The following is a 12,177-nucleotide window of genomic DNA, read 5'->3' as shown; positions in this document are numbered from 1 at the left end:
CAAAAAGGAGTAATTGCTTTACAGAGATTTTTTTTTTCCTTAACCAGTGCTGTACAAGAACTCAAAACAGGAGGTGAAATCATACTGGGTAATATATTTTAATTAGAGCTACAAAGAGAATTTAGGTAAAGTGCAGTTGCAGTTGGATGATTCCCAGACATTATTCTGAAAACTGACATAGGACCTTAAATAACAAAGGCCTGGTTTATTTAATAATAATTTAATTATTCTAGTAGAGGGAGTAAACAATGTTAATGAAGCTTGCATGTGAAAGTAATTTGTAGAAAGAAATAAAAACAGGCAGGGAAGTTATAACAGCAATACGTAAAATGCATAATGAAAGTTATTTTATGAAAGAAAGTTAATACATACGGAGGAAAAGAGTTCTAAACACTTTCATTCTTCCTCTCCTACTGAAAGACAGAATGAATCAGAAGAGGGGAATTCCAGACTGGATAATTTATAATCTTTATAGTTTATCTATAATGAGTCAAAAAATGATTCCAGATCAAGAATTATTGGAAGACACCAGATTTGCTGTATTTACTGTAACAGTTATACACACAGCTGTATCTCTTTTACTTGCTTGGCTATAGGATGTGTAAGTAGCTTTTTTTTTTCAGTAGTAAGACAAAATTCAGTAGCAAAGCTTGGGTAATGTCCTGCAGTTGTATGTAAAGCTTTCAGTAAAATATAAGACTTACATTTATATATCAGTTCACTTGCTAGTCCTCTGTATTTTTTAAAGATGTATTTATTTCCTCATGCACACAGCTAAGCAAAGAGATGGGTGCACAAAGCATCCTTCGAGCATGTATACTCAGTTTCAGCTATAAAAGGTGCACTTTATTACACACACTAGACCCGAGAGCTAGAAGTATCTAGATCCTAGTTTAGTACAAAAAAAAAAAAATTACTTTATGAATGATGTCGTGAAAGGTACAGCATACCACAGTTATGTGAATGTTACTCTGTTCGCTGGCATTCAACTAGTTTTGAAAATCATGTTATTATTTCCCAAATGCATACTTTACCACCCTTATATATAATTAACTGTCTAATTAAACCTTCTGCCTACTTTGATGTCTGTACAGTTTCGTAAGTCAGGAGAACAGAGGGTACACTATGTCCCCTAAAATTAAAGTGTGGACAGAGGCCTCATTATAAGCATGCTGTTCAGAGGAAATAAAAACTTTCTGTCCCAGACATGCCAAGTCTCTTTACAACCAAGATGTCCTGTACCTTTTAAAGCCATTCTCCTGCTGAAGTTCATCCGCTGGCATTTGTCATAAGCCAGGTTTGAAACAACAGTTCAGAAATATTCTTTGCAGTCAAAAAATACATGCCTAAGTTTCCTGGGGCTATCTGGCAAGAGATGCTTGCAGGAAATGTAAGTACATGTGTCACCACCTCAATAACTTTTAAGACTATTATTTCAGCTAACATTTGAATTTCTTTCCATTAAAATTAGAAAGATTATTTCTACCCAAAGCAAAACTTTGCACTAAAAGCATTACAGCAACTCTTTATCTCCTTTGATTAATTGGCTACTTGGTACAAAATATTTTTGTTTCCATAGTTTGTTTTTTTTTTCTGTTGTTGTTTCCCTTTTTGATGTTCTGAAGTAATGGAGTTAAAGGTAAGTATAATAAATGCCCTAAGCAATCATTTAAGCCTGGTGCCTCAGACAGGCACAAACATGCTGGGCTTATTCATGTGGTTGAAATTAAATTCTTCAGTAGCTGGTTGGCGAGTGAGATCTTAAATTCTTTGTTCATCCAAGTCGTGCAAATACCCTTCTGGTGCTTTGTTTTTAAATTGCACCTACCAAAGGACTCGTCCCTTACGCTGTCTCTTCCTAAAGGCCCTTTCCAGCCCTTGTGCCTGCCTATGGCTGCCAACGCGTGCCCTTGGCAGCCCTTAGCGGCATGAACTCCCCTGCCGGCCGCCTCCGCGCTGCTTTCTGGGGTGGAAAACCCAGTCTGCAGGAAACGCTCGCAGGGCCACACCTGCCTTGTTTTTAGCTCATTGCTCATCCCTGCCTGCTGCCAGGCTTTTCACACTGGCTCAAAGTGCACCAAATGCACCCTTGCTGGCACTGCAGCCTGCAGCGGCAAGCCGCGGCCCTGCCTGCCGGGGACTGTGGTAGCGGCGGGGCTCGGCGAGCCCTGCCAACGGCCCCGGCCCCTCCGTGCGGTGAGGAGGCCCACACCGCGCCTCGGTTGACGTAATTTATTTTCTGGTGACCGCAGTGTGAATAAAAAGCTTGAGTAACGCTCCTAATGACGGCCTAGGCCTGAGTGGTTTTGTTGGGAATACAAATTTTAATGGTTTTACGCCCCTCTCCTATGCCCGGGTTAAAAATCGAGAGGTTTAAAATAGGAAGTCTTCAATTTGTCTGAGCAGTGCCGTGTTTCAGTGCTTTGCTGCTATGGATTAGGGAGGCTTAGTAGCCAGCGACTGCAGCCTGCTCATCCGTACTTAGCGGCCTTGAGACACGTAGTTCGCTACCTGTGCAGAAAAAACGATTTGCAGCCAGGTCAGGGGGAACTCGGTCACTGTTGGAGAGGAGTTCCAGCCCCTGTGGACATTCCGAGGCCCTTGCTGAGCCAGGGAGGTTATGGGGGCTGCCTTCCTGCTTACCCTACACCTTTACTGCTCAGAGCCCAGGCCCAGCAATCTGTGACCGAAGGGTCCCACAAGGTCTTGGAACAGATTTCGCAAAAGACAGAAAAATCGCTATTACAAAACACTGAATAGCACCGGCTGCCAGCTTCCCACCACCAGCAAAGGCACTCGTTTGGTGGTGGTTCCATGTCAGTGGTCATCTCTTGTCTGTTCACAACCCGTTCGATATTTGTTACACCAATCGTATTGTATCCGAGACTTTTCATCAGTATGCTAGCTGACTGGGAAGCAGCCAGGGGAAATAAATCCAGTACGCCTTAATGTTGTTCCTACTGCTGTTTATTTTCACTAACGTGCAAATGAGTATCATTTGTGCACATTTGGTTCTTTGTCTGAACAAGACCTAAAAAAAAAAACAAAAAACAAACAAAAAAAACCTTTCAGCTTCTCAAAGGAACTGGATTTAAACTTTATTTTATGAACTAGCTCAATTGCTTCATTATTTTAGTAGTACAAATCAGTAGTTCTCAAGTAAATTTTTTTCTTTGGCCACACATGAGAAAGACTAGTTTAAAACTTCCAGTTACGTTGTTGTAGGGAGGGATGCATGAGGACCATATAGTTCATCAGCTAGTGAATGTTTTGTTTTTGTCTGTATTAGACTAGAAATGGATTAAAAGTCTGCAAAAGCTGAATACAAATATTTACATACGGATATGGAAGTCTGATTGAAGTATTGTACAAATGAGAAATCAGCATTGATTACCTAAGGCCTGGAAACCAAATATTTGTTTCAGACGGTAGTTTAATGTTATTTGAAAGTGCCAGTAAGTCACTGGCACTTTTCTTTTTAATCTCTGTGTGAAAAGAAGAAAGTTAGAGGCCTAAAGAAGCCCTGACGTGCTAGTTCATACTTTCTCTGTTCCATAATACCTATTCATCACTGTCTTTTTTAAGTAGCTCAGTGCTGTGCCAAGGCTTTGAGAGATTATGAAAAGATACGAACATATCTGAAAAGAACAGTAACAAGAAAAGCAAATGAGCTTTCAGAGGTGATGGTTTTATAACAGAAAATACATAGGAGACAGCCTAGCTTAGCCAGAAGTCTTGTAGCACTTAATTTGAACTCATGTCATGAAAAAAGAGCTTGAAAACGTAGTTCTAATGTAAATTGCTATTATTTGAATTTTTCTGACATTTAAATGAAACATACAATCAAAAAAGTTAAACTAATAAATTTTAAACTTTAGAATGCAAATTTTTCCTAATCATATGCTGGAGAGGGCAACAGTGAACACTTTCTTCTGTTTGGCAATAAGATATTTTTACGGTAATTATACTTAAGAGTTTTTTCTTGTCTGTTTGCATAATGTGTTTGATTTAGTCTGATTAAGCAAATATCATTAAACTTGGACTGGGAAAACTTCATTCTTTTCTTCCTTTCTCCCCCTGTATCAATATGACTAAAAATGGGCTTTACTGCAAATGTACCTTAAAAAGCTTTGCAACATGCAAAATGCCTGTTTCATGGTAGGTACAGCACAAGGTGTCACTAGTTCTACAAGTTCTAAGAAAATGCTCGCTGTGCTATTAACAACTGTGTCAAAATTATTTTACAAGTACTTACACAAGATAAGGGTTATTCTTCTGGAAGCAATAAACTTGAATAAAAGGAGTTAAACGTGTTTTTTACTTTAAAAATATTTTTCTGGAGTTGTAGTTTATAGTAGGACTCTTTCTTGATGTGCCCATACGTCAGTGTTTTCTTTTTTTCTTCTTTTTTTGGTATGTGTGTACCAGAATCAGTAATGCTAAACTGAAGCAGGGCAATTAAATTCTGGATGTAAGAGCCTAAATGGGGGGAGAAGAGGAGGGGGGGAACCCAGACGATTTATATTGGTTAATAACTTGCAGTCTTTTTTTGAACATTATTTTTTTTAATATAAGAAAAAATATGTAATGGCTTTTAGCTTCTGTGAAATGTCCAACAGTCTTAAATATAGAATGCATTGGAAAAAATACTTTAAGGTGCTTAGAATAAATAACTTATAATTATGTAAGGAGGACAAGCCTCCTTTGTGTCAATACAGTAAGTCAAGTAAGTCAAGTAAAAACACAAGAAAAACATGTCAGAGTGTTCATTTACCTTTTTGTTCTTTATGTCTGGTCATTCTTCAAAGACTTATTACCATGAAAAATATAGAATACGTTATGAAGCTTAGGTTTTTCTCTCTCTTTCTGTTCCCCCCTTCCCTGCTTGTGATAATCCTTACGGTCACATACATAGAATATATTAGCGCATCTGAAAGAATGTCCTAGACTGGTAAGTGCAGAGTTTAGAATATATGAATGCCACAGGAATTTATGAAATATGAATGAATTGCTATCCCCTTAATTTATATCCTTAACACAGTAAAAAAAAAAAAATCTTTTTAAAAGCAAATTTAAAATCTATGAATTTTGAGTTTCTGTAGCGGATATTTAGCTCATCTTGGTAAAGTGCTGTTCAGAATCATACTGTCCATTTTAATGGATTTTTTTTTTCATGTGCCATAGTCTCAAGAATTTCTTTTAATCACAAGTAGTTCATTACAATTTTCCTGTACTTTTAGAGTGATGGACCTTTTTAAAGCCTTTCATGTGGTATGTTCTCATGCATTTTCTTGACATCATTTTCCTCAGCCAAATACAAACTGGTGGGAAGATTGTTAGTTTTGTATGGTAATATCTCACTGGACATCATGTGGTTCACTGTGGTACTTGGTATGCAAAAATTTATAAGGATTTTTATATGGGCTAACAGGAATTTGATGCATGTGGTGTTACAAGGTAGTTAACAACTGAATATTTCACTCCCTTAGGCCTCTGAAAATGTTGATCTGCGTACCACCTTACCGGTGTTTGCAGTGCAGGACCTATAAATGGAGACAGTCTTATCCTGAAAAGTCCTTAAGGGCGTAAGTAGCTATTTTTGGAATTCCCACTGACATCGGTGTGGATGTTCCCTGAATCTGAGTGGATGTGTCTCCACAGCTGGGGAGGGTCGTGGCGGGTGGTTTCACCCCAGCTGTGCAGGGTGCTGGCACGGCTGTGCTCAATGAGTCGGGCAGGCAGTATACATGTGCACAGAGTCGTGGAAATCAGTTTCTCAGCACAAGCCAAACAATCTAATACTCGTAGGTAACATTATGTACTAAATGTATATGTCTATTTTTAATCCTGCAAAACTTTATTGCCCGTTACAGTATCGTGGTCTATGTATTCAGGATGCATTTGTTGCTTTAGCTCCTGTTTTTCTGACAAAGATACACAAACTGTGGCCACTTACATAACCAGGTGCATTCAATGTGTTCCTATTAGTGCTAGGCTCTGCTTCCAGCCCCAAGTTGCCAAGGAAAGAGCTGTGGAGCTGAATGGACGTTGAAAACGGTTGTTAAGGTTCCAATGAAGCTCACGAAATAGGTAGGATTTGTCATGTTTTCCATGGTTCCTTGTAAGTTGGACAATCAGACATCTTTTATTCATTTAGTCTAGGCAAGTGCTGCTTTTTTACACTGTCATCTCCCTTTCTGGAAGGCTTAGGAGTGATGCTGGCATATTTCAAGGAGTAATAGCTATGTGTTGCAGAGCCGGCAGGGGGTACAGCAGCCTGCTGCTACCTGAGTGTGGGGCGGGCTGTTTGGTTTTGCTTTCCCTCAGTGCATGGTTACATTAGAATATATGTTTGTTTGGTTCTTTTTTTTTTCCTAAAAGGTATCTAGCATAGTATTATCGCTCATTAAGCTTGTGCCTGATACATATTTATTTGTGACTTGGTAACTTTTAAATTATACTGAATATAGTGTTCATCAACTTTACATAGTGTATGCTTTAGGCTTGTCATTTAATTTGCATGTTTCTAGTGATGTGAATGTCAAGAATCGATTCTCCCAGCTCCTAACTTCTGTTTGTATGGCCGTGTCCCTGCTGTTTTTCTCCACAGAAGAGCTTGGCAAGCTTGAATATGTTTCTCACTCTGCATATTCTGGCTGCAGGAATGCAGAGCAAGAGGCGCTCAAATCAAGTGTGGATTTCTTAATAGCTGTGTAAGGGATTATGTGTTACATCACACATATTCTTCTGAGGTCTTCTCTACCTGTCTGCCCCTAATCTGCTTTTGCTTTAAGCTTGGGCTAGTAGGCATAGATGAGGGTGTAGATTTGAACCTGAGCTTGGCTGCAGTCTCAAGTGGCATTAATCCCACCTTGCTGAGAAGGTAGGCTAGCCAGACCTATGTGCGCTTATTTCATCAGTACTGTCTCACTGTTCTTTCTACCTCGTCTGTGCTTTTCATTACAGTTCCTTGCTACTTTTTTTTCTTTTCTGCAGTGTAAGCGACCTTGTCCAACTCAAATTTTAACCTGCTTAGTTTCTCCTGTTTCCACAATGCATGAACAGAGATGTCATCCAAGAAAGCGTACTTTCATATTTATTTGGTTTGTAGACTATATTCCTTAGTGTTAAAGGTTCCTGCTCCAAATTGCTTTGTCTTCATGTGCAATAAAAAACAATTCTGTAATGTCACAAGCAGCAGCTTTATGGTAAGTTGAGAGAGAAGAGTGTTCCTGAGGAAATGGCTACTGAAAAGCCCCGGTTTAGCTCACAGTAGGAGGAGTGTGCTATGCTAAAGCAAGGGCTCATCAGCGTCATCATAAACCCTGGTGGATGTTTCAGATGTCAACTGGATGCTAAAATAGAGATGCTCTCCAGATTTGGCTAGCTGCAACAATTATTGTTCTCTGTCTTTTTGAAAAATGATAGTAGTAATATAAAAATAATCTTGATTTAATGGTTGAATAATTCATCTTACTGTTCAGCTTATCTGGGTAAAAGTAGAGGAATTAATATGAATAATTAGCAGCCACGTAAAAATTCTATTAAATTGTTTTGTTCTTTTTTATTAAAAAAAACAGTTTTAAATTTCTTTTAAAACACAGTAAAACTTAGATTTTTCACTAAAGCATATTTGTTGCTTTGTTTTAGTCTCTCAGCAGCTAGTCCTCTATCTTCTAATACTTGCAGAATTTTCAGGTTATGTTCTTGTTTATCAAAACCCAGAAATTCTTTCAAGGGGACTATAAATGTTTTAGTGTGTGGATTTTTTTGTTAATATTATTTTTGTTATTTTTTTGTAGTGGTCTGTAGCAGATGTTGTTGACATCATTGGCTTCAGGAAATAAGTTAGATTATCGTTTTCCTTGACTTCAGTGTTCATTTGCAAGCAGCTTTCATAAAAATATCTGAAAATCATTAGTTTTCTTCTTATAGTCACTTGTTTCAGGAAGATGCAGAAGATGAGTGGCTTGATAAAATGGTGTTGACCAATACAGTGGTTAACAACATTATCTTTAAATAGTTCTTTTCCATTTTTTTAATTATTATTATTATTATTATTATTTTTAGTATCTGTTTGTAGAAGTTATTAAAGTAAAGCTACATATCCTGCAGGTGAGTTCTGGAAAAAGATCACTCTTATTCCAATGGCCACGGTTTCAGCACTTGTAGCTGACATAAACTGTGTGTGTGTGTGATGGTTAGGGCTGTATCTGGACAAAAATAATTATAACTAGGATGGCGTGTGGTTCACATTAGTGCTATAGGTTTGGATCCAGAATTACTTAAGTAGGCAGGAGACACTGTATCCAACTCCATAAAGGCAGAGTAAAGGGTAGTGAGCTGTAGGTCAGGCAAGTTGCTGTGCGGAGTTCCGTTTTGCATGTTGATGTTGCTGCTGCCGCCGTTCTCCATCTGGCAATGAGAAGGGAAACACTGGGAAGACGATGGGGATGATGAAATGAGAACTAGGGGATCCACGGCTAGACTGTCATCTTTCAGCTCCTCCCAAAGATTTCCTGTGACAAAACAAAAAGGATCGATTCAACTTTCTTTACTCGTGCCTTTTTGAAATGTGGTTTCACGTGAGAAATCAGCAATTATGCAGTTGTGTATGCTTTATGTACTCTTAATCACTTGTGATTGAGAAAGGAGAAAGATGGTTTAGCTAGTTATTATTTGTCTGTCTCCATTATAAATTTAAATCTTAGAGAAAGAAGCATTAATTTAAGAAAATTATTTATGTTGATAATTGGCAAGATTCTGTTGCAAATATATCCTTACTGAAGTGTAACTTCTAGTTGAAGAAAGCACCACGAAAGGGGAAGTCACCTCTGTAATCTTTGTAAGCTACTGAAGACAAATCTGCAAATAATACAGCTGGGCTTCTCATATGCTTATGGCACAGCTTTATCTGGATTACAAACTAAGTTACCGGACATGCAAGTGACCTGAGGAATCAAATGATCTGAAATATTCATTTTTTTTCCTGAATTATGCCAAAATGTTTCCTGTCTTTCCATTGAACATGCCTGTCTCGGTGACAGCACTAAACAAGGTGCCGCAGGAGGGCTGCGTTTCCCATGTCCCTCACTGAAGGTTTCTTTGAAGGGTGCTGGCAGGGATACTGCTGCTCCAAAGCTATACCCATCTTCTGCAGGCTATCAAATGGGATAAAACTTTTGCTTGAAAAAGCTTGATTTTGTGTGTGTGCATAATGATTTTCCTACCAGTGAGAAGGCTTTATCTCAAGGTCCAGAACCTCTGATTTGAGTTTGATAATTTTTTAAAGAAAGAAAGGAAAAAAAGCTTAGGTAAAGGTAAATAACTTAAGGAAGAAGGCAAGTACAGAGGGAAGATGGAATCATACCATATTAGCGAAGCATGCGGAATACTCACACTACAAATGAGCGTGTTAAACTGAATAAAATGGGCAGAGATTAAGTGAAATGAATGGAATGTGAGACCTGGCTGCCTGAAAGAGGAAGTGGCAAAGGATTCAAAAAATTACATTGTTAATCCTGGTAAAGCAATCTGGGCATGGCAGGATTGCGGAATATTTGTGACTGTACAATGGCAAGGTAATTGCATTTGCTGAGTGCTGTGGATTATTAAAATTGCATCTTTTACTCTGTCTTTTAGGCTGCTTTGTGTAACACTGTTTGTCCATGCAGGAAGGCAAACCTTGCGTGCTTTTTGATGCTGCAAGAGCTGCTCGTTTGGAGGCCACAATTTTTATGTGTTTATATATATGTGTAAACTTGGTATTTTTGATTACTTTTCTTGCATGGAAAGCCATGTTCAAAATCCTGTCCATTCAAGATGATTCAGTTATTTAATACTGGGAATTTTGGTGTCAGCATTGCACGATTAAGTATTTAAGAACACCTCAGATAACATAATTATTCAGTGCATAGAACATGTGGGTGCCTGGGAAGCCTGTGAGGGAGTAAAGAGCATTCTTTTGAGCAAAGATATGGGAAGGCTTTGAATCAATATTGATGAAGAAGATTCCAAACGTATTGCAATACATAATATCAGCAATCCTTGGCAAGAGTAAGCAGGGTTGTTTTTTGTAAACCCTGGATGTAAATCCGTAGCTGTCTTGGGAAACTTTTTGAAGACATAATGTGGAATTTCATATTGCACAGAATAACGTAACCTAGTGAGGTGGTGCTTGCGGCGTGCACAATGAGTTCAAAAAGCTAAGTAAAGCTTATTTTTGCTAGTGTTTGCGTTAATGTGGGATGCATTTAAAAAAGGAAGGGGGAAGATGGGGCGAGCCTAGGCCGTGGGAGTACCTTGGATGCCCACCTTGGAGGTCGAAGTCGGTGAGGGACGGGTTGAGAGCATCAATGTCGGTGCTGAGGTCCCCTTCTTGCAGGAGCGGGTCGTGCACCGTCCTGGCCGCGCTCTGCTCTGCCAGCACCTTCATGCCACATGCCGGGGGTGTCTGTGCTGGCAGCGGGGAGTCCTGACTGATGCCGGGCTGGCATCTGGCTTCGTTGGGAGCCTCCCCAGAAGGAAACAGCGGCTGGTGCTCGGGCGTCTGCTGCATTAGAGTGCTCGACATGGGAGGGAAGCCCGGTGGTGAGGTGTAGCAGGCGGTTTGCTGCCCTCCCAGCAGGCTGGGTACCGGGTTCTTGACGTGCAGGGCTCCAGGCGTGTGGATGGGATGGAGCGGCGGTGGTACACCGGAGGAAAGAGAGGGCTCGCCTAAGGAGTGGGGTTGGACTGCCATCTGCCTGGAAAGGGATGCGCTTGCAACAGCGGTTGGGCTGCAGGACATGATAGAAGATCTCAGCTTTTCGTTTTTGTCGCCTATCAGCGTGTCAAGCTCTTCTGCAAAACAAGGGGAAAAAAATAAATCCGTAATTGAATTCCTAGCAGAGCCTTAATCTTCACAGTTTGCAGCTGGAATTTTAGTATTCCGCGGGAAAAGGATGAATGGACAGGCAAACAGAAGTGCAGGCCTTGCAATGAGAACTCCAAAAGCCTGAAATGTTTTTCTAAATTGTCAGTGCTAAGTGCGTATTTAGTAGATTGTTTCCCTGTTTAAAGATTGCGTATTTATCAGTTAATTTAAATTTTTGTTCTGTAGTAATTATTTCAAGGTTGTCTTGACATCTCACTAAACTTCAAGATGAAGAGAGAATTTTTTCTCATTGTAGTGATAAAGTTGTGCTTTTGGGGCCTATTTAGAAGCACTCCTGCAAAACCAGGTCTTATTTAATTCTGCTTTTTTAAACATATGTTATGGAAAAATTCTGAAATGTTTTCCTAAATTATGTGTAAATTCTGTTATACAGCTTGGTGCACGTTGCAAAGAAAAGTTCTGGGGACTGCTGTTGGAGAACTAACACACTAATACATTACTGACCTGGCTTTGCCATACTCTTCCTTACAGCAACTGGGTCTTTCCTCTTCCATTTCTGAAGCTCCTCCTGCATCTTATCAATTTTGGCTGGATTCAGAGCCCACAAACAGCCTTTCCGAGAAGAATTGCCTGTCTTGTTTTCAACTTTCTCAAAGCATTTGTTCAAAGATAAGTTGTGGCGCACAGAATTCTTCCAGCCATCTGGAGCTGTCTGGAAAAACAAACCCAATCTAAGAATGGAATTTCAAGGAAAAAAAAATCCCAAATATATTTCTCCATTTTGACTGGTGAGACTATAAGAGATGCTGATTAGATTATACTTTCTACAATATGAAGTTTGTTTGTTAGAAGGAAGCCATAAGAAATGTTAGAGTCACGTTGTGCAGGAAGGGAGGAATCTGATAAAATAGTAATCGATCTAAGCAGGAAGGTTGGCCTTGTCAGAGGGGCTGCTAGAGTTTTAAGAGTGAATTTGCAAATCACAGGAATTAAGACTGTAAAGAACTATATTCTAGAACTGTGAAGTAACAGGAAATCTGTCTTCTAAATCTGTTTTGGAACAGGTGGAAAAACTTCAAACACATAATTGAGGGACTACATCCTACTTGGACTCAAATTAAGTGTCCAGGCAGATTTCAAAAGAATTTTAGCCTGCTGCTGTAGGTGTAACATTGTATACTAGCCAATTATATCACCAAATGGTTTAATTGCAAACCCTACAGATGAGATACAGGTTTCTACATCTGATCACTGGAACCTTTTGCTTTACATTTATTTTTAACTCAGTAGTGGAAGCTGGA

General features: G+C 39.3%; 1 protein-coding gene across 3 annotated transcripts in view; it reads right to left on the bottom strand.

Moving 5' to 3' along the window:
• Positions 1–7,545: 7,545 nt before the first annotated feature.
• FOXN1 (forkhead box N1) overlaps positions 7,546–12,177 on the bottom strand; it is a 42,049-nt gene continuing 37,417 nt past the window's right edge. For all 3 annotated transcript variants that reach the window (XM_040532981.1, XM_040532982.1, XM_040532980.1), the window contains exons 7-9: positions 11,381–11,588; positions 10,315–10,842; positions 7,546–8,519 (exon numbers count right to left, since the gene is read on the bottom strand). In XM_040532981.1, coding sequence (XP_040388915.1) covers positions 8,251–8,519; positions 10,315–10,842; positions 11,381–11,588 — 1,005 coding nt within the window. In that variant the 3' untranslated portion in view covers positions 7,546–8,250. The remainder of the gene's footprint in view (positions 8,520–10,314; positions 10,843–11,380; positions 11,589–12,177) is intronic.

This window comes from Cygnus olor, chromosome 20 (genome assembly GCF_009769625.2).
Source record: "Cygnus olor isolate bCygOlo1 chromosome 20, bCygOlo1.pri.v2, whole genome shotgun sequence".
In the NCBI taxonomy this organism is placed as follows: Eukaryota; Metazoa; Chordata; class Aves; order Anseriformes; family Anatidae; genus Cygnus; species Cygnus olor.
Note: the sequence above shows the minus strand (reverse complement) of the source record. Positions and strands in the feature narration are given on the sequence as shown.